The sequence below is a fragment of the Scyliorhinus torazame genome, chromosome 16 (genome assembly GCF_047496885.1).
Source record: "Scyliorhinus torazame isolate Kashiwa2021f chromosome 16, sScyTor2.1, whole genome shotgun sequence".
In the NCBI taxonomy this organism is placed as follows: domain Eukaryota; kingdom Metazoa; phylum Chordata; class Chondrichthyes; order Carcharhiniformes; family Scyliorhinidae; genus Scyliorhinus; species Scyliorhinus torazame.
The window spans coordinates 16,189,173-16,212,716 of NC_092722.1; the positions used below are offsets into that span (position 1 = coordinate 16,189,173).

A 23,544-nucleotide genomic window follows, 5' to 3' on the forward strand; every position below is an offset into this window, starting at 1 on the left:
CCTTCCCAGACTGCATGCAGTTGATGCTCTCCATGACCTCCCCCAGTCCTAGTTCCAGTCCAGGTTTCTTTTCCTCCCCACTGCAGGCATGTCCAGCCCGTCGTGAAACTGCTTCATTTTCAAGTCCCTTTCGGAGGCTCGGAAGTGTACAGTTCCCGTAAAAGGTCACAAAGGCCTCCTTAATCTTATTTGGTGCTGTGACTAGCCGGCTGTTCCGGTTCCTTACCTGCGCTAGCTCCCTCGTGGCTGCCTGCTTTTCAGCTGGTGTGCCAGTAGACGGCTGGCCTCGTCGCCATGTCTGGCAGAGCTGGTGGAGAACAGGTCAAATTCCATTTGTAGCTTTTTCCTCTCCACCAGGAGTTCCACTGGTCGGGGCTGTGGAATAACTCCGATCCACCTCCAATATGGAGTCGATCAGCCGTTGCTTCGCCGCCCTTTTTTTCCTGTCCTTCAGAGCTCTGTATGCTCTTATTTTTCCCCTTATCACCACCTTCAGTGCCTCCCAGAAGGTGTAGTGTCAGACCTCTCCATTTTGGTTGCAGGTTACATATCCGTCAAGGGCGTGCCCATCTCCAACCTCATAACCACGTAGTGTGGCGCGTGGTTCGCAATTATATTGCTCGTTCGCCATTTCCGATTTTGTTCCTGATCTGGGGCTGGACTTGTCCGTTGTTGGCCCTGGACACAGTTGAAGCCTCCACCCATGATGAGCTGGTGAGAGTTGAGGTCGGGGATCTCCGCCATTGTTTTTTTTATGAACTTGGCATCATCCCAGCTGGTGGCGTATATATTTAGAAGACCCACCGGTGTCACTTCCTGGATCCTGCTGACCATCACATAGTGTCCCCTTGATCTGTCACCATGTACGTCGCTGTAAAGGCTGTCCTTTTGTTGAACACAGTAAGAAGTCTTACAACACAAGGTTAAAGTCCAACAGGTTTGTTTCGAATCTCTAGCTTTCGGAGCACTGCTCCTTCCTCAGGTGAACAGAGCTGTGCTCTGAAAGCTAGTGATTCGAAACAAACCTGTTGGGACTTTAACCTGATGTTGTAAGACTTCTGACTGTGCTCACCCCGTCCAACGTCGGCATGGCTCTTTTTGAGCCCCTCTTCCTTGTGTCGAAGCACACCAGATACGTCTGTCCTACCCAGCTTTTCCTTACCCTCAGTCGGTCCTCCTCCCTCAGGTGTGTCTCCTGAAGGAAGACTACGTTGAGTAATCAGGCTTTTTAGTTGGGCGAAGACTCTGGATCTTTTCATCGTCCCGTTAAGTTCCCTTACGTTGCAGATGGCTATTCCGATTTGGGGAGCATGGGGAGTGTTCTGTTCCCCCCCCTCCCCGTCCCGTTGGGTCAGCCATATTTACCCAGTGGGTGCGCCCCTGCACGCCGGGCTTTCACTTTGTTCATGGGCCATCCAAGATGGCCGCCATCGTCTTCCTCTTTCAAACCGCCTCCATGTGCGACCTATTGTAACCAGCATTCCACCTACCCCCCCCAACCTAATCGCAACACCTCCCGAGCCCCTCTGCTCTTGCAGTCCCCTCTTCCCTTTCCCCGTAAACCTTTTGCCCCCTCCCCCAAAAAAGAGCTACCTTTTAATAATAATCTAATGATCTTTATTATTGTCACAGGTAGGCTTACATTAACACTGCAATGAAGTTACTGTGAAAAGCCCCTAGTCGCCACATTCCGCCACCTGTTCGGGTACACGGAGGGGGAATTCAGAATGTCCAAATTACCTAACAGCATGTCTTTCGGGGCTTGTGGGAGGAAACCAGAGCACTGGGACAGACACGGGGAGAATGTGCAGACTCTGCACAGACAGTGACCCAAACGGGAATAGAGGAAAAATGGGGCAACGGATTAGCTGTAGATTATTCCATCCCACCATCAGACTCACCATGGACTACTCTCCAGAATCGGTTGCATTCTTGAACACACTTATTTCCATCAAAGACGGTCACCTCAGCACTTCGCTTTATCGCAAGCCCACAGATAACCGCACGATGCTCCACTTAAACCTATTCCGCCCTAAACACATTAAAGAAGCTATCCCCTCTGTACAAGCCCTCCGTATACACAGGATCTGCTCAGACAAGGAGGAATGTAACAGATATCTAGACGCTGAAAGATTCCCTCATACGAACGTGATATGGCGCTCGACTCATTAATCAACAGTTCTAACGTGCCAGAGCAAAAAACCGCACCGACCGCCTCAGAAGACAAACACGGGGCAGAACCGACAGAGCACCCTTCGTCATCCAGTACTTCCCTGGAGTGGAGAAACTACGACATCTTCTTCGCAGCCTTCAACACATCATCGATGAAGACAAACATCATGCCAATGCCATCCCCACACCCTCACTACTTGCCTTCAAACAACTGCGCAACCTCAAACAGACCATTGTTTGCAGCAAACTCAAACAGACCATTGTTTGCAGCAAACTACACAGTCTTCAGGAGAACAGCGACCACGACATCACACAACCCTGCCAAGGCCTCTGCAAGACGTGCCAGATCATCGACATGGGTACCACCATTACACGTGAGAACACCACCCACCAGCTACGCGGTACATATTTGTGCGACTCGGCCAACGTTGTCTACCTCATACACCGCAGGAAAGGTTCTCCCGAGGCATGGTATATTGGCGAGACCATGCAGTCGTGGTGTCAACGGATGAACTGACATCGCGCGACAATCGCCAGGCAGGAATATTGCCTTCCAGTCGGGGAACACTTCAGCAGTCAAGGGCATTCAGCCTCTGATCTTTGGGTAAGCGTTCTCCAAGGCGGCCTTCAAGACGTGCGACAATGCAGAATCACCGAGCAGAAACTGATAGCCAAGTTCCGCATGTCTTGTTATGCTCTAGGTGTAGCATAAGCGGCTTCCTTGTGGTGCACTAGACAAAGGAAGGTTCAGACGTGGAGATAACTTCAACACGTTTATTAAACTATTTACACTTCTATTACTCGGGTTCAACACTACTGCTAATCCTACTATAGCTACCCAGACTGACTAACCAGTTGCTGCAATCCACGTGGTGGGTGTAATATTGAATCAACCCTGTGTCTGTACTCACTGACTGTCTCCACTGGAAAGAGGCAGATCATGTGCGTGGTGTCCTTTATATATGGGTTGGTGTAATGCCCCCCTGTGGTCGTGTCACCTGTGTGTGTGTGTCGTGAATGTCCATTGGTTGTGTCCTATCTAACTGATCTATTGGTTGAGTGTGTGTGTGTGATGTCTCTGGTGCTCCCTCTAGTGTCTAGCTAGCCTACATGTATTTACATTAACCCCATGTGTATTTACAGTGATGCACATCACCACACCGCACACATGAGTACAGCCTCAACCGGGACCTTGGATTCATGTCACATTACATTCACCTCCCACCATCTGGCCTGGACTTGCGAAATCCTACCAATTGTCCTGGCTTGAGACAATTCCCACCTCTTTGACCTGCGATTATCCCTCTCTCCAGTCGCTCCATTTAGACCTGTAAAGGCTTAATGACCTGCAAAGACTCACATTCAAAGTATCATCTTGCATCATTAATTTTGTCTATGTATGTGTTTCTCGAACCAACATCTTCATTCACCTGAGGAAGGAACTGCGCTCCGAAAGCTAGTGATTTGAAACAAACCTATTGGACTTTAACCTGGTGTTGTAAGACTTCTTACTGTGCCCACCCCAGTCCAATGCCGGCATCTCCACATCATAGATTATTCTTGTCAAACCTCTGGTATATAGATAATGGGTCAAAAGGTCACATTCTGTATTGTAAACGTCTACAGACCATCAAATCTGTATCTAATTATGGGCAGCACACCGTGCTAATACACCGCTGACACTGCCCCCTTCTCCAGTCCCCTTGTCGTCAACACCTCCTCCAGCAATGTGGAGGCCGGTTCCTCTGGGAAGCTCTGTATCTCCTTCCTGGCAAAATCCCAAACCTGCATGTACCTAAACACTTCTCCCTGCTCTAGCCCATACTTCTAGTGACCAGGTCTCTGGCACTGAGTCTGGCTCTGGGGCTCAGAAGGGAAGGGGGGAGAATAGAAAAGCAATAGTTGTAGGAGGTTCAATGGTTAGGGGAATAGATAGGAGATTCTGTGGTCGCGAGCGAGACTCCCGGAAGGTATGTTGCCTCCCGGGTGCCAGGGCCAGGGATGTCTCGGATCGTGTCTTCAGGATCCTTAAGGGGGAGGGGGAGCAGCCAGAAGTCGTGGTGCACATTGGTACCAACGACGTAGGTAGGAAAAGGGGTGTGGAGGTAATAAACGGGTTTAGGGAGTTAGGCTGGAAGTTAAAAGCCAGGACAGACAGAGTTGTCATCTCTGGTTTGTTGCCGGTGCCACGTGATAGCAAGGCTAGGAATAGGGAGAGAGTGCAGTTGAACACGTGGCTGCAGGAATGGTGTAGGAGGGAGGGCTTCAGGTATTTGGATAATTGGAGCGCATTCTGGGGAAGGTTGGACCTGTACAAGCAGGACGGGTTGCATCTGAACCAGAGGGGCACCAATATCCTGGGACGGAGGTTTTATAGTACTCTTCGGGAGGGTTTAAACTAATTTGGCAGGGGAATGGGAACCGGATTTGTAGTCCAGCAACTAAGGTAGCCGATATTCAGGATGCCAAAGCATGTAGTGAGGCAGTGGGGAAGGTAACACTGACAAAGGAGAGTACTTGCAGGCACGGAGATGGGTTGAAGTGTGTATACTTCAACGCAAGAAGCATCAGGAATAAGGTGGGTGAACTTAAGGCATGGATCGGTACTTGGGATTACGATGTGGTGGCCATCACTGAAACTTGGATAGAAGAGGGGCAGAAATGGTTGTTGGGAGGTCCCTGGTTATAGATGTTTCAATAAGATTAGGGAGGGTGGTAAAAGAGGTGGGGGGTGGCATTGTTAATTAGATATCCCCGAACCTGACGGGACATATCCAAGAATTCTATGGGAAGCAAGAGATGAAATTGCAGAGCCATTGGCAATGATCTTTTCGTCCTCACTGTCAACAGGGGTGGTACCAGGGGATTGGAGAGTGGCGAATGTCGTGCCCCTGTTCAAAAAAGGGAATGGGGATAACCCTGGGAATTACAGGCCAGTTAGTCTTACTTCGGTGGTAGGCAAAGAAATGGAAAGGGTACTGAGGGATAGGATTTCTGAGCATCTGGAGAGACACTGCTTGATTGGGGATAGTCAGCACGGATTTGTGAGGGGTAGGTCTTGCCTTACAAGTCTTATTGAATTCTTTGAGGAGGTGACTAAGCATGTGGATGAAGGTAAAGCAGTGGATGTAATGTACATGGATTTTAGTCAGGCATTTGATAAGGTTCTCCATGGTAGGCTTATGCAGAAAGTAAGGAGGCATGGGATAGTGGGAAATTTGGCCAGTTGGATAACGAACTGGCTAACCAATAGAAGTCAGAGAGTGGTGGTGGATGGCAAATATTCAGCCTGGATCCCAGTTACCAGTGGCGTACTGCAGGGATCAGTTCTGGGTCCTCTGCTGTTTGTGATTTTCATTAATGGCTTGGATGAGGGAGTTGAAGGGTGGGTCAGTAAATTTGCAGACAATACGAAGATTGGTGGAGTTGTGGATAGTGAGGAGGCTGTTGTCAGCTGCAAAGAGACATAGATAGGATGCAGAGCTGGGCTGAGAAGTGGCAGATGGAGTTTAACCCTGAAAAGTGTGAGGTTGTCCATTTTGGAAGGACAAATATGAATGCGGAATACAGGGTTAACGGTACAGTTCTTGGCAATGTGGTGGAGCAGAGAGATCTTGGGATCTATGTTCATACATCTTTGAAAGTTGCCACTCAAGTGGATAGAGCTGTGAAGAAGGCCTATGGTGTGCTAGCATTCATTAACAGAGGGATTGAATTTAAGAGCCGTGAGGTGATGATGCAGCTGTACAAAACTTTGGTAAGGCCACATTTGGAGTACTGTGTACAGTTCTGGTCGCCTCATTTTAGGAAGGATGTGGAACTTTGGAAAAGGTGCAAAGGAGATTTACCAGGATGTTGCCTGGAATGGAGAGTAGGTCTTACGAGGAAAGGTTGAGGGTGCTAGGCCTTTTCTCATTAGAACGGAGAAGGATGAGGGGCGACTTGATAGAGGTTTATAAGATGATCAGGGGAATAGATAGAGTAGACAGTCAGAGACTTTTTCCCCGGCTGGAACAAACCATTACAAGGGGACATAAATTTAAGGTGAATGGTGGAAGATATAGGTGGGATGTCAGAGGTAGGTTCTTTACCCAGAGAGTAGTGGGGGCATGGAATACACTGCCTATGGAAGTAGTTGAGTCGGAAACATTAGGGACCTTCAAGCAGCTATTGGATAGGTACATGGATTACGGTAGAATGATAGTGTAGATTAATATGTTCTTAAGGGCAGCACGGTAGCATTGTGGATAGCACAATTGCTTCACAGCTCCAGGGTCCCAGGTTCGATTCCGGCTTAGGTCACTGTCTGTGCGGAGTCTGCACATCCTCCCAGTGTGTGCATGGGTTTCCTCCGGGTGCTCCGGTTTCCTCCCACAGTCCAAAGATGTGCAGGTTAGGTGGATTGGCCATGATAAAATTACCCTTAGTGTCCAAAATTGCCCTTAGTGTTGGGTGAAGGTGTTGACCTTGGGTAGGGTGTTCTTTCCAAGAGCCGGTGCAGACTCGACGGGCCGAATGGCCTCCTTTTGCGCTGTAAATTCTATGATAATCTATGATTAATCTAGGTCAAAGGTTTGGCACAACATCGTGGGCCGAAGGGCCTGTTCTGTGCTGTATTTTCTATGTTCTATGTTTAACCTTTTTGGACACCAAGGGCAATTTAGCATGGCCAATCCACCTAACCCACACATCATTGGACTGTGGGAGGAAACCGGAGCACCTGGTTCCTCTGTTCCCGTTTAGGTCCGCACAGACAGTGACCCAAGCCGGGAATCGAACCTGGGACCCGAGAGCTGTGAAGCAACTGTGCTAACCACGATGATACTGTGCTGCCCCAACTGCATAGGAACCTTGAAACAGTGTTTCAACATTCTCACAAACCTATAGCCTATAGTGTAAAGCAGAGATCAACATCTCGGCAATCTCTAGACCAGTCTTGTATAGAATATAAACAAGGAGATACAAAGAATCTCATCCCATTTATGCCCATCTTTTCTTTAAAAAAGATCCCGACAGGTTTCATTTTGCTTCGTATGTCAAGTATTGAGGCTGCCAATGTTAATCTTCACTGATCTACTTAGAATTCAGCTGTTGCCTTCATATTTATATAAACACATCAATTAGAAGGGATTACATTGGTGCGGCAATCTGTCAGATCAAACAGGTCAGCCATGTTTGATCTGGTAGATTGCAATGGTAATAGTATGATTGATTAAATCGTATTAATGGGTGCTAAATTTGAACTAGTTAGAAGCATACACACACATTCACACCTCCCATAGGTTGCTCAGAATTATAAATAAGACACTTGGTAAATTTACCATAGTACATATGAAATGAAATGAAAATCGCTTATTGTCACGAGTAAGCTTCAAATGAAGTTACTGTGAAAAGCCCCTAGCCGCCACATTCCGGCGCCTGTTCGGGGAGGCTGGTACGGGAATTGAATCGTGCTGCTGGCCTGCCTTGTACTGCTTTAAAAGCCAGCTCTTTAGCCTTGTGCTAAGGAGGTCCTAAATTCAATATTTTGTCTAGATAGAATTTCCCAGCAAACCCCAGGGGTGCAATGTTGATCGCGCTATAATTAGTCTCAGTCCCCAAAAAGCACGGGGCTAAAAAAGCATTTGCCTCTGATAACTGCTCTGTGACTCCTACTGGAAACGATAGGGAAATTTAATGATCCTGCTCTCCAAGCTGGAAAGGTATGCACTGGGAACAATAATCAGAGGGAGGGCTACCACACAGAAGTTGATTATACACTTAATTATTCCTAAGTGCGAGATCATTGGGAAAGGGCAGAATTTAACTTAGTTGTTTTGATTCTCACGGTTGAATAGCAAGTGGGTTTATGCATCAATTTAGTGAAGTTTCAATGTGACTGTGGAACAGCAGCCCATTGAAGAGAGGGGTAATACAATAGAGAGACAGGTGAATATAGATTTTATATTGATGTTGCATACTTTAAAATTCAGTTTTAGAGTCCATGAGCCTAACTTCAAGCTTCATCAACAGATTATGAAGCATTAGGTCAGCTTGCCAAATACCAATGCAAACTCCTGTAAAATAAGAACACTCAGGGCCACTCTTCGTTTGTGTCAGGTCAGAAATGTATTATACTTGCAATGCTTATAATTTAACCATACAATTTAGTCGTGTACAATATTGTGAAGATTTGTGGTAAAATCAGGGAAAATTTTAGAAGCCAGCAAAAAATGACAAGAATGTAATGAGAATGAAATTAGAGTACGAGTGAAAGCTAGTTAGAAATGCAGGAATGCTTACTGTCTGCATTTCTAAATATATAAAAATGACAAAAATGAAAAAAAGAAGAGTGGCTGAAGTGAGTGTTGATCACTTTGCAGGCCAACTAGGGAATTCATAATAGAAAACGAGGAAATGGTGAAGGTGTTGAACAGGTATTTTGCATCAGTCTCACTGTCGAAAACACAAAAAGCATCTCAATAGTTGAACATCAAAAGCTGAATGGGAGGAACTTAAAACAATCATGATCACTGCAAAGACTAGAGGTTGATAAGTCCCCTGGACCTGATGGCCTGCATCGTAAGGTCTTAAAAGAAGTGGCTACAGAGTTAGTGGATGCATTGTTAGTAACCTCCCAAAATTCTCTGGATTCTAGAAAGGTCTCAGTGGAATAGAAACCACAAATGTAAATGTTTCTGTTCAAGAAAGGAAGGAGGCAGAAAGCAGAAAATTATAGGCCAGTTAATCTAACATCCATCATAGGGAACATGCTGGAATCCATTATTGAGATGAAAATGAAATGAAATGATATGATAACAAGACAATTAGAAAACCATAATACAATCGGAAAGTGTCAACATGGTTTTGTGAAAGGGAAAAAGTGTTTGACTAATTTATTAGCTCTTTAAGCAAGTAGTAAACAGGGTGGATAGTGAGGAACCAGTAAATGATGTGCATTTGGATTTCCAGAGCTAGGAGGCAAACAGATCAACAGCCTCTCTCCACTGCACCTAACCAAATGAGAACACTATGCTGCAGCACACTCAAGAGATTGTGAAAGACTCCACACCAGGTACATATCAGTTCATTTAGGTGCATAAAAATTTTGTTTCCTCGACAAGGATCTAATGGTGATATGTAAATAAATTAATTGTTTCATAGCCATCATGCAGTGGTCGAGTGAATTATTTCCAGCTTACGAAAATTGTTTAGTATTTTAATTACTGGACAATTCTGGTTTTAGGGATGTGGTCCGTGCAGAATATTATGAAGGTGTATCAAGTTGCAACAATGGATCGCGACAGTGATTCTGCTGAAATAACTTTTGGAATCAGTTTTCTGTGCAGGTGGGATGAAAGAGATGTTCCCGAAGTATAAGCAGTCCAGAGGTCTTGACTAATGGAACCTTCAGATCATCAAGACCTCATGTGTCTCACAGCCATTCATGTGCTTCCATGCAGGCCCTTATACTTCTCCGCCCGGTGGTTCCCTTATGCCCTCATCAACCGTATAATTGCAGGGCTGACTGGTTTCTTGGCGCTCCTCTTCCTCCAGGACATCCCCTCTCTATAGGACGAGTTTGTGCACAGTGCAGTACACAACAACCATCTGCAACACTCTGGATACAGTGCACTGCACAGCTCCTCATCTATCCAGGCATTTTTAGGAACCTAATTGTTTGCATTATGATGGCCCTGATTGTGCCATGGCTATCATTATACTGGCTACCATTATACCTCTTCTGTGTCTGTTCGAGGAATCTTCACTGGTGTCAAGAACCATTAGTTCAAAACAAAGGCCTCACCATCCAGCAGCCATCCATTCAAGGCATCAGATCCAGTGACCATGTCTTGGACCTGCGAGTTCCCAAGAATGTAGAAGTTATGGCTGCTGTCCAGGTATCTAGCATAATTCTCTCATATTATTGCCCATCTACAGAGTGAAAGCTCTCCTGTTTATAAATGTGTTGGGGTGGTCTGCTGGAGCCCTAATGGCAACACGTGTGCAGTCTGTCACTCCCTGAACCCTGGGATAGCCTGCCATCGCTGCAAATCCTCTGCCTTATTCAAACTGAATGTGATGGTCCATGGAGAATGGAGTGCACTAACTTGTCATTAACAGAGGGATTGAATTTAAGAGCCGTGAGGTGATGATGCAACTGTCCAAAACTTTGGAAGGGCCACATTTGGAGTACTGTGTACAGTTCTGGTTGCCTCATTTTAGGAAGGATGTGGAAGCTTTGGAAAAGGTGCAAAGGAGACTTACCAGGATGTTGCCTGGAATGGAGAGTAGGTCTTACGAGGAAAGGTTGAGGGTGCTAGGCCTTTTCTCATTAGAACGGAGAAGGATGAGGGGCGACTTGATAGAGGTTTATAAGATGATCAGGGGAATAGATGGAGTAGACAGTCAGAGACTTTTTCCCCGGGTGGAACAAACCATTACAAGGGGACATAAATTTAAGGTGAATGGTGGAAGATATAGGGGGGATGTCAGAGGTAGGTTCTTTACCCAGAGAATAGTGGGGGCATGGAATGCACTGCCTGTGGAAGTAGTTGAGTCGGAAACATTAGGGACCTTCAAGCAGCTATTGAATAGGTACATGGATTACGGTAAAATGATATAGTGTAGATTTATTTGTCTTAAGGGCAGCACGGTAGCATTGTGGATAGTACAATTGCTTCACAGCTCCAGGGTCCCAGGTTCGATTCCGGCTTGGGTCACTGTCTGTGTGGAGTCTGCACATCCTCCCCGTGTCTGCATAGGTTTCCTCCGGGTGCTCCGGTTTCCTCCCACAGTCCAAAGATGTGCAGGTTAGGTGGATTGGCCATGATAAATTGCCCTTAGTGTCCAAAATTGCCCTTAGTGTTGGGTGGAGGTGTTGACTATGGGTAGGGTGCTCTTTCCAAGAGCCGGTGCAGACTCAATGGGCCGAATGGCCTCCTTCTGTACTGTAAATTCAATGATAATCTATGATTAATCTAGGACAAAGATTTGGCACAACATCGTGGGCCGAAGGGCCTGTTCTGTGCTGTATTTTTCTATGTTCTATGTTTTTTCTATGTTCTATATCTTCAGAACGTTGCATCGGTGAAGACCTTGATGCAGCAGGCTGCAGAATCCCACTGCATTATCTCCACAAGCAGCCCTAAAGGATCCAGCTGCAAAAATATTCACCGCCATGTATACAAGTGGCTGGGGAATAGAGAGGCGAGCAAGTGGTGAAGATCAAGGAGAAATGGGAAGCAGAGTTGGAGGGGAGATCAATTGGAGAGTAAGGAGTGGCGACACTGCGTCAGATAAACGGGACCTCCTCTTGTACAAGGATGAGCCTGATACAGTTTAAGATGGTGCACAGGGTGCATATGACTCGGGCGACAATGAGTGGGTTCATTCAGGGGGTAGCAGATGAGTGTGAGAGGTGGGCAGGGGCGAATCACGTGCACATGTTTTGGGGTTGTGAAAAATTGGGAAGATTCTGGGCGAGAGTGTACGTAGTCTTAGCCAGGATAGTGGAGGAGTGGACCCAGACCCTTTGGTGGCGATATCTGGGGTTTTCAGAGAAGCCGGAGTTCATGGAGAGGAGGAAGGCCGATGTCTTGGCCTTCGCCTCTCTGATTGCACGGCGACAAATTTTGCTGGAGTGACGGTCGGCATCGCCACCGGGGGTAGCGGCATGGTTGGGTGACCTGTACGACTTCCTGTGATTAAAGAAGATAAAGTATGAGTTAAGGGGCTCTTCAGTGGGGTTTGAGGAAAGATGGGGGGGATGTTTGTGACTGTGTTTGAGGGGCTGTTCGTCGTGGAGGATGGGGGGTGAAAAGAGGAAAAATCTGTCCAGACTGTTTGCAGCATCCTGCCGTCAGCAGCCCCTTGCTCGGTGCAGGTCAGCCACCCTCATGCACCTCATGCAACCTGCCCCTGACCACCTAGCCTTTTCCCTCTCTTCTCAATCTCCTTGTCACTGGAGGATGACTCTCCCACGGAGACTACTATCCTCGTGTTGCTCAAACCACATAGGCTGAAGTACAGACGAGGCACTAAATGCACAAACGTTTAGGATTAAAACACCTAGATAACACTGAATACACACCTTCAAGAATAACTGCTCACATAACGCACAGTAGGCAAACAATGAATCCACTTGCAGCCTTTAAACCGGTCCTGACATAGAACCATGTAAAAAAACAAGTTCCCCACCTGGCTTATTTTCCACACTCTAAACATATTATTGTATGCAGCACATATTATTGCAGTCAATTGGACTGCTAATGAGCTTAAGTGCCCATTAATTGACTATTTGAATATGGTGTGCAGACTCCCAATTTCTAGGGCCACCTGCCGACCGCATTATTGCTTTCTGATGACATTCGGAACGCGAATGATATAACTTTGCCGCGGGAATGGAAGTCCTATTTTCGGACCATTCTATTCAGCTCAAACTGTCCGCAAGGGCTACAGATAGGTTAAGTGAGTGGGTTAAAATTTCACAGATGGCCTATAACATGGGAAAATGGGAGATTCTCCCCTCTGGCAGGAACAAATGAAAAACAGAATATTATTTAAATGGAGAGGGACTGCAGAAATCTGTGGTGCAGCAGGATCTGAGAGTCCTGGTACAGGAATCACAACAAGTAGGCAAATAATTTGAAAGGCACTAACAGCACTGTGGATGTTCCTACAACACATGCACTGCAGCAGTTCAGGAAGGCAACACTCCACCACCTTCTCAAGAACAATTAGGGATGGACAATGAATGCTGGACTAGCCAGTGATGCCCACATCCCACAAATTAATACAAAAATTGGAAAGTTGGACAAAGTAGGAAAGTGTTCCTAGAGATGTAGAGGGCCTTTAGGTAAGACCGCACGTGGAGTGCTGTGTAGTTTTGGTTGCCTTACTTAAGGAGGGATATACTTGCATTCAAAGCAGTTCATAGAAGATTCACAGCTGGTTCCTCGGTTGAAGGGGTTGTCTTATGAAGGAAAGTGAGCAGGCTGCACCGTTACCCATTAGAGCAGTGTTCTTCAAAGTCAGGGGCGCGACTATTTTATTCATTTTATTTCGTTTTACAAGTTCGGAGGGTTTTATTCATTTTTTTCATTTATTTTACTCATTTTATTAATTAAAAAAATTTTTTTTTTTTTTACACATTCGGGGGGGGGGGGGGGGGTTTATTTGATAAAATTTTACAGGAAAAAAAATTCAGAAGAACTTTGGACAGATGGAGACTCCATACTTTCCGACACCAGAAGGCTTCACCTTCATCCAACAGGTTCCATTGGAGGAGCTTGTACGAGGGCCAAAGGGACCCAAAACCATTTCCTCCACTTTTGTCAGCAGTAAACAAAGTAAGAGAAAATGGTGGGTCGCGCAGGTCAGCCGGGGTGGGTCACGAAGGTTGGCCAATTGGTAAAAATGGGTCCCCGGAAAAAGAGTTTGAAGAACACTGCATTAGAGTAAAGAGGAATGAAAGGTGATCTTACTGAAACAGTTGAGATTTTGAAGGGATCTGACAGGAGTGGATGTTTCCCCTTGTGGGAGAGTTTAGAACTACGGGTACAGTTTAAAAATAAAGGGCAGGATTCTTCCTCCTGCCAACCCCGTTCCCACAGCCGGCCAATGGGGTTTCCGATTGTGGTCACCCCACACCGTCGAGAAACCCATTGGCATGGGTGTGCTGCCGATGAAGCGGAGGATCCCACCGACGGAGATTCCCGCAGAAAGGGTTTCCCATTGAAGACGGAGAGGAGGAAGATTTTTTTCTCCCAGAGGGTCATTGGATTTTGGAATCCTCTTCCTTAGTGAGCAGTGGAGGATGAGTCATTGAATATATTAAAGGCTGAGTTAGATAGATTTTTGATTGACACGTCTGTCAAGAGTGATAGGGGGGCAAGCAGGGGCAGGCAGGAAAGTGGAGTTGACGTTACAATCAGATCAGCCATGATCTTACCGGATGGCAGGGCAGGCTCAAGAGTCTACTTCTGTTTCTTATGATCTTATGAACCCGTAGTGCACTGTGAGTGGGTTATTGGCCAGTTACACTCCTACTCTTATGACTATTGAAGAATTTACTTGGGTGATCTTCGGATTTTCTGCAAGTTGTTCCCATCTCCAAAAGACCACAGAAGTATTTTCACAAAATAAAAGTAGTGATGAACAAACAGTTGAAAGGACGAGAAAAATAAACAATGATACATATTAGAAGCAAAAAGGATGTGTCCCTCTCTCGTGCTATTAATTGACCTCCAGGTCCCTCTAAGTTCTGATACACCCTTCCAGCACATTTTGTGTCCGTTCCAACACATTTTGTGTATCTCCACTGCAATGAAATGGAGACTGACAGTTCATGCAGAGAGTATACCTGCAAAAAGGTTTACCCTTATATGTAATCTATTATACGATAGTGATAAAAAGCAGATCTATCTACAAATTTCCAGGGCGATCTCGCTGGCATCAACTTCCAGAGGATGTTTTTAGTCTGTAGGAGTTGCACTATTTTAAACCTTACCTCCCCCTGTCTCATTTTTATAATCATTCTGGAACTTTATCTTTTGCTTTCTCTCCTCCCCCTTCACATTTGCTTTTGGATAAAACCCATGCATACTTTTTCTGCTCTCACTTAAGGAAATGAGGCAACAAACACTCACTGCGGCAGAAAACCTCTTCCAGGCTAAACAGTGAAAGGGGATGGTTGAGATACTGAATTGGGTTAAAAATTGATAAAGGGGAGGTACTGGAAAAGCTGGCTGTACTAATTAGTAAATAAATCACCAGATCCAATGGGATGCACCCTAGATTGCAGAGAGAAATAATAGGTGGGAATTACAGACGTTCTGGCCGTAATCTTAAAAATGGGGGCCACAGGACTGGGGAATTATAAATGTCACATTTGTTTGACCAAGGGTGTAAGAATAAACCCAGCAATTGATGATGGGGAAGCTTTTAGAAAAGCAAATCCTGGAAAACATACAGTCACTTGAACATTTGCGGATTAATTAAGGAAAGGCAGCACAATTTGTAATGGACAAATTGTATTTAAATATTGAGCTTTTTTGATGCGGTAACAGAGAGGATTAATGAAGACAATGTGATTGATGTGGTGTATATTGACTTCCAGAGGTTGTATATATATTGGGTTTGTCAGCAATATTAACTCTGAGAAAAAGTTGCTCAATATCACGGGTCTAGGTGGAGTGGATTGAAAGAACCTGTTCCCACTTGTAGATGGGATTAGAACCAGAGAACATGGGGCAAAATTCTCCCCCAACGGCGCGATGTCCGCCGACTGGCGCCAAAAAGACGGGCATCGTGCCGGCCCAAAGGTGCGGAATGCTCCGCATCTTTGGGGGCCGAGCCCCAACATTGAGGGGCTAGGCCGGCGCCGGAGGGATTTCCGCCCCGCCAGCTGGCGGAAATGGCGTTTGGTGCCCCGCCAGCTGGCGGAAATGGCGTTTGGTGCCCCGCCAGCTGGCGCGGAAATGCGGCGCATGCGTGGGAGCGTCAGCTGCCGCCGACAGTTTCCCGCGCATGCGCAATGGGGAAGAGTCTCTTCCGCCTCCGCCATGGTGGAGGCCGTGGCGGAGGCGGAAGGGAAAGAGTGCCCCCATGGCACAGGCCCGCCCGCGGATCGTTGGGCCCCGATCGCGGGCCAGGCCACCGTGGGGGCACCCCCCGGGGTCAGATCGCCCCGCGCCCCCCCCAGGACCCCGGAGCCCGCCCACGCCGCCTGGTCCCACCGGTAAATACCAGCTTTGATTTACGCCGGTGGGACAGGCAATTTCTGGGCGGGACTTCGGCCCATTCGGGCCGGAGAATTGAGCGGGGGCTCCCGCCAACCGGCGCGGCCCGATTCCCGCCCCCGCCCAATCTCCGGTATCGGAGACTTCGGCGGGGGCAGGGGCGGGATTCACAGCGGCCAACGGCCATTCTCCGACCCGGCGGGGGTGTCGGAGAATGACGCCCATGATATGGTGATTGGCAAAAGAACCAGGAACATGAAGAAAATCATTTACATGCAATGAATAATTATGATTTGGAATGCAATGCCTGAAAGGGTGGTGGAGGCAGATTTAACGGAGTTCCAAAAGGGAATTAGATAGCACTTGAAGGGGAAAAAATTGCAAGGCTATACAGAAAAGGCGGTGAAGTGGGACTAGCTGATTTGCTCTTGCAGATAGCTGGCATGGACTCTTCAGGCTGAATGGCCTTGTTCTGTGTTGTAACCATTCCATGATTCTAAAAGAAGTATTTGTTAGTCAAACTCTCATGCAAACACAGAATTTACCGTCTCTACTCACAATGTAGTTTCTAAATGAATTTGAAGATAAGAGTAAGCCAGTGATGGATGAGGAGGATATAGTAGAGGTAGGCAAGGAGAATGGTTAACAAGACAAGGTGTAATAATAATAATAATCTTCATTAGTGGCACAAGTCGGCTTACATTAACATTGCAATGAAGTTACTGTGAAAAGCCCACAGTCGCCACACTCCGCCACCTGTCCGGGTACACGGAGGGAGAATTCAGAATATCCAATTCACCTAACAAGCTCATCTTTTTGGGACTTGTTGGAGGAAACCGGAGCGCCCGGATGAAACGCATGCAGACACAGGGAGAAGGTGTAGGCACCCCACAGACAGTGACCCAAGCCGGGAATCGAATCCGGGCCCCTGGTGCTGTGAAGCAACAGTGCTAACGTGCCGCCTATATGGTGGAGGTCCTTTGGAGTTAAGAGTTTCTGAAGGGTGGAACAAAGAACTGGAAAGGAACACATTGGGAAAGGTAGGAGTTCACAAGAACATGAATTAGAATGTCTCAGCAGCATGGACCAAGGATAGCAATGCTTCGGAGGTAAAAGAAGTCAGTTCCAATGGCATACGTGACATCAAAAACTGCATTAATCATCCGTAAATCTGTGTTTGATGGTTGACTATCTGGGATCATATGCAAATCCATTACTGAAGCAAACACACTAACTACTGAAATGTGGGAGGGTTTTTCCCACATCAGAAATCTAGAATTCTCTCCTCAAAGGGGAACTTCCCACCTCAAAGAATGTCAATATTAGAAAAATTGGAGCTTTCAAGATTGAAATCAATAAACTTTTGTTAGCAAATGGAATATGGTACAAATCAAACATGATCTAATTAAATGGCAATTCAGATGACCTATGACTATACTTAGTTCCGAATCAACCCCCCTCCCCTCAAAAAGCCCAAAATGGATTGAGACTACTCAGAAATGTAAATACATTTGTCACAATTGACTCAGTATTGAAATTGATTCCAAAATATTTATTGGAGATTCTGAAATTTCCTTAAGATTTACAAGGATTTTTAGATTTACTTTGAAAGTTTAAACTCTATCAACCCCCCACCTGATCAGGATTATGTTAGTACTCCAGGTTGCATCGCACTGATCTGGTCAAAAATGAAACCTCGTCCACTGACCTGAAGAAATGATTGCCAGAGAGAGATAGGCCACTGCTTCCTTTACATACGTGTCACCTTCTTTATTTTGTAGGATTGACATGGCACTGGAATGACAATGTTTCTGCATTAAGTCTCGATCTTCTGACTTAAAAATGTCCATTATGGGCAGGAGGCAGGAGGTATCACCAATCTCAATAACCTTCTTTATTAGCTGAAATAAAGAGACATTTTTTGTGAGAACTGGATGGAGGCCCTCTAATTCACTGACCCTTCCTCGCAGATAATTACAGGAGCTTACAGTATCTGAAAAGATAAGGGGTATCTGGACATTATGCAATTATTATTTAGCATGATCCTTCTCATAAACTTCGGTCAAATCTTTCCTCAGATACCATCCAATTTTCATACATTTGCTGATCCAAATAAGAACACTACTGGGAACATTATTGCATGTTCTTTACATACCATATCCACCCTCTGAAAATCATAACATGCAGTTGTCTGAATAATGTAAAAAGTGGTAATTACAGCTCAATTTACAATCTTAAAGATTATTAGTTCAACTCCTCTCCCAGATGAACTGCAGAATAGAATTTGCAAATAAGGTCATTCATGACTTAGCATTGTGAATGCTGTGAAAACCCAACCACTTCATTTAATGTTCCACAGTGGTGGAAGGAATCTGCCACTCTTTCCTACCCTGGCCTACATGGAATCTTAGTCCCACATTATTGTGTGAACTCTTAAATGTTTCTTAAATGGCCCAGATATATAAATAACAGGCTCTTCTGCGTTTTGGGTTGAAATTATGTTGTCACGACTCTTCTGACAACAGCCGATTAAAACAACAGGTTAATACAATCCTTAAAACAGCAGGCAGAAGAAATCCACAGGAATGTGCTTATGACTAATCCATCCATCCGTAATTTATGTAAATTCCTAAAAGGGAAAAATGACCACAGGCCATGAAATAATTCCTCCCCCCCCCCCTTCAAGAAGTTGGATTTTTTTTCTAGATTTCCAAAAGACATAAAACTATCAATTTAATACTGTACAATTCTAACCAGTGGTGTGCGAAAGGTGACATTCCCAATGTCTGAGCAGGACTTGAGCCAGCCAATCTCTGTTTTTGTTCTAGTCCCAGATCAAGCCCATAACAAAAAGAACAAAGAAATGTACAGCACAGGAACAGGCCCTTCGGCCCTCCAAGCCCGTGCCGACCATGCTGCCCGACTAAACTACAATCTTCTACACTTCCTGGGTCCGTATCCTTCTATTCCCATCCTATTCATATATTTGTCAAGATGCCCCTTAAATGTCCCTATCGTCCCTGCTTCCACCACCTCCTCCGGTAGCGAGTTCCAGGCACCCACTACCCTCTGCGTAAAAAACTTGCCTCGTACATCTACTCTAAACCTTGCCCCTCTCACCTTAAACCTATGCCCCCTAGTAATTGACCCCTCTACCCTGGGGAAAAGCCTCTGACTATCCACTCTGTCTATGCCCCTCATAATTTTGTATACCTCTATCAGGTCTCCCCTCAACCTCCTTCGTTCCAGTGAGAACAAACCGAGTTTATTCAACCGCTCCTCATAGCTAATGCCCTCCATACCAGGCAACATTCTGGTAAATCTCTTCTGCACACTCTCTAAAGCCTCCACATCCTTCTGGTAGTGTGGCGACCAGAATTGAACACTATACTCCAAGTGTGGCCTAACTAAGGTTCTATACAGCTGCAACATGACTTGCCAATTCTTATACTCAATGCCCCGGCCAATGAAGGCAAGCATGCCGTATGCCTTCTTGACTACCTTCTCCACCTGTGTCGCCCCTTTCAATGACCTGTGGACCTGTACTCCTAGATCTCTTTGACTTTCAATACTCTTGAGGGTTCTACCATTCACTGTATAATCCCTACCTGCATTAGACCTTCCAAAATGCATTACCTCACATTTGTCCGGATTAAACTCCATCTGCCATCTCTCCGCCCAAGTCTCCAGACAATCTAAATCCTGCTGTATCCTCCGACAGTCCTCATCGCTATCCGCAATTCCACCAACCTTTGTGTCGTCTGCAAACTTACTAATCAGACCAGTTACATTTTCCTCCAAATCATTTATATATACTACAAAGAGCAAAGGTCCCAGCACTGATCCCTGTGGAACACCACTGGTCATAACCTAGGCTCATACTTCTTGAGGGAGTGATGCATTGTTTCAGATAAGCACTAAAATTGTCCAGTGGTTGGAGTCGTACCTACCACAAAGGATTGTGGTGGTTGGGGGTCAATCATCTCAGTCCATCACTGCAGGAGTTCCTCAGGGTAGTGTTGTGGTCCAACCATCTTCAGCTATTTCACCAATGAACGTCACTCCATCACAAGGTCATTTGTGATTGCTCAGATACCTAAGCAGTCTATCCCATTTGTAAGACCTGGACAACATTCGGGCTTGGGCTGATGTGTGGAACAAATGTTATTTGCCGCTTAAGTGAGAGGCATTAACCATCGCCAACAAGAGAGAATCTAACCATCGCCCTATGACATTCAATGGCATTACCATTGCTAAATCTCCCATAATCAACATCCTGAGGGTTACCACGGACCAGAAACTGAACTGGGCTAGCCACGTAAATACTGTGGCTACAGGATCAGGTCAGAATCTGTGAATTCTGCAGCAAATAACTCACCTTCGCCTTCCAAAACATGTCCACCATCTACAGAAACCAAATTAGGAGTGTAATGGAATACTCTTCACTTGCCTGGATGGGTGCAGTTGCATCAACACCCAAGAAGCTCAACACCCTCCAGAACAAGTACCCCACTTGATTGGTACCCCATCCACCACCTTAAACAATCAGTATCTCACCTCCAACAAAAGTGGCAGCAATGGATACCGTCTACAAGATGCACCGTAACTCACCAAGATTACTTCAACATCATCTTCCAAATCCAGGACCTCTACCACCTAGAAGGACAAGGGCAGCAGTTGCATGGGAACACCACAAACTGCAGGTCCCCTCCAAGGCCAACACCACCCTGACATGGAAATATATTGTAATTCCTTCACTGTTACTGGATAAAAATGCTGGAACTCCCTCCTTCACAGCACTGTGGGTGTTCCACATGGAGTGTAGCGATTCAAGAATGCAGCTCATAATTACCTTCTCAAGGGCAATTAGGGAGGGGCAATATAAATGCTGGTCTTGCCAGCAACACCCATGAAAGAATATAAACAAACTGGTGTGCCTGTACAGGTAGTTATCAAGGATCCATTTTTGGATGAAGAGCAGAGATTTAGTATCCATCCTCAAACAACATCATCAAAACAGATTAACTGGTCAATTATCAGTGCTGCTTGAGGATCTTGCTGTACACAAATGTAGTGATTAATTAATATTTCAGCAAAGTACGTTAGAATATTAAAATGGTGTGAAAGGCACAATACAAGTGCAATTTTCTTTATAGCATTCAATCACAACAACGGACCAAATCAGTTGATCCCTTCTTTTATGAATGTCTGATGAACCCGTACAAAATCCCAAAGTTACTGAATGCTTTTTTAAAAATGAAATCAGAGAGACCCTTACTGCAGATGTCCTAAATCTTTGTACAGGAACAACACTGGTTGGAGAATTTCCCCAGCAATTCTGCTGAAATTATTTTTTATAAAGAGAGGAAGAATCAATTGATCAAATAAGATTTTAAAAAGTTTAAAGTAACGTCAAAAGTAGAGCAAAAGTACATAAGAAGGGAGGAGATGTAATGTGACTAAATGTAAAAGCTGAAAGTTATTTTAAGCTTTACTGCAATGTTGTAGTTATTAAACTCCTCCTGACATCTAACTCATGTTAGTGTTTTTACAACACCATTGATTAAAAAGGGATCAAAGGAAATGCCAAACAATTATAGGCCAGTTAGTCTTTCGTCGGTGGTGGACAAATTATTAGAATCAATCCTGAGAAATAGGATCAACTGTCACAAATGAAGGCATGGATTAGTCAGGGATAGTCAGCATGGATTTGTTAAAGGAAGATCTTGCCTCACAAATTTGATTGAATTCTTTGAGGAAGTGACAAGAAGGGTTGATGTTGTGTACACGGATTTTAGCAAGGCGTTTGACAAGGTCCCACATGGCAGATTGGTCAAAAAAGTAAACGCCCATGGGATACAGGACAATGTGGCAAATGAATAAAAAGTTGGTTTAGTAACAGGAAACAAAGGGTAATGGTCGATTGCTGCCCTTGCAAATGCAAAGTTGTTTCAAGTGGTGTTCCACAGCTGTCGATGTTGGGATCATCACTGTTTCTGTTATATATTAATGATTTGGATGCGAATGTGAATGTGGGGGGCATGACTGCGAAATTTGCAGCCGACACAAATATTGGTTGAGTGGTGAACAGGGTAGAGGATAGCTATAATCTCCAAAACGATATAGATGGGTTGGTGGAGTGGGCGATAAAAGTGGCAAATGGAATTAAATACAGAGAAGTGTGAAGTCATACATTGTGGGAGGCCAAACATTTATAGGGAGTACACAATAAATGGGAATATACTAAGAGGGGTTGAGGAAGTGCGAGATCTTGGCGTACAAGTACACAGGTCCCTAAAGGCAGCAGTTAAAGTAGCCAAGGTTGTAAAGAAAGCATATGGAATGTTCTCCTTCATTGTCAGCGATATAGAATATAAAAGGATACAATGTTGGAATTGTATAAAACACTGGTGAGGCCACAACTGGAGTACTGTGTGCAGTTCTGGTCACCACATTACAGGAAGGATGTTATTGCTCTAGAGAGAGTGCAGAGGAGGTTTACAAGAACGTAAATGGCTAGAAAAGTGTAGCTACGAGGAGAGATTGGATAGGTTGGGATTCTTTTCCTTGGAACAAAGAAGGCTGTGGGTGACTTAATTGAGGTGTACAAAATTATATGGGGAAGTGACAGAGAGGACAGGATAAAATTATTTCCATTGGTGGAGAATTCTAGAACCAAGAGACAAAGATTCAAGATAAGTGGCAGAAGCGGGGACATGAGGAAGAACCTTTTTTTACACAAAAGGTAGTGGGAGTCTGGAATTCGCTGCCCAAGTTGGTGGTAGAGGCAGGGACCCGAAACCCCTTTAAAAAGTACCTGTATCTGCACCTGAAGTGCTGTCAGCTACAGGGCTCTGGGCAATATGGGCCAAATGGCCTCCTTCTGTGTTGTAACCTTTCTATGGTACTATGGCTCTGTAGTGCTGAAGGCAAAATCTACAAAACAAAAATACGCTAGCTCAGTTGCCTGTTATTTCACTGGAGCTGCCAGTTGGCTAAGTATTGGCTAAATACAAGGAGCACCTCTTTGGTTTATTTGATCACCAGAATCCCTTTCTTCATTCCTGCTTTAAGTCCATCTGAACCGCAAGACAAGATTTCAATTCAATGTTCTGACCCAAAGACAGCACCTCTGACAACGTAGCACTCAGTCCCTCAGCACTCCACTGAAGGGACAGCCTGCATCATCATCATGCCAATGTCATAAATATATGCACAATGAACCACCACTATTCTAACATCTCTGATCACAGGGCTTGTGATGAACGGTGACTTGAGACCCATGGGGCGGGATTCTCTCAGCCCGATGCCAGGACGGAGAATCCCCACGACCGGCACGAATCACGACACGCCACCACGATGCCGGCACGCGATTCTCCGCAGAGTGGAGAATCGGCACACTGACGCCGGCGGAGGCCGCTCTACGTGGTCGGCCCGCCGATTATCGGCCCGGGATGGGCCGAGCGGACGTCGTGAAAACGCCGAGTCCCGCCGGCGCCATCCACACCTGCTCTCAGCCGGCGGGACCTTGGTGTGGAAGGGTTGGGGGGGGGCGGGGGGGGGCCTCCGACCCCGGGGGGGAGGGGGGCCTCCGATGTGGCCTGGCCCGTGATCGGGACCCACCGATCGGCAGCCGGCCTCTCTGGCTGGG

At 45.8% G+C, this 23,544-nt stretch overlaps 1 protein-coding gene across 1 annotated transcript in view; it reads right to left on the reverse strand.

Annotated features, from left to right (window-relative positions):
* The window catches only part of ttc34 (tetratricopeptide repeat domain 34), a 103,222-nt gene that overhangs the window by 46,838 nt on the left and 32,840 nt on the right, over nt 1–23,544 (reverse strand). The window contains exon 4 of the mRNA XM_072478012.1: nt 17,602–17,794. Coding sequence (XP_072334113.1) covers nt 17,602–17,794 — 193 coding nt within the window. The remainder of the gene's footprint in view (nt 1–17,601; nt 17,795–23,544) is intronic.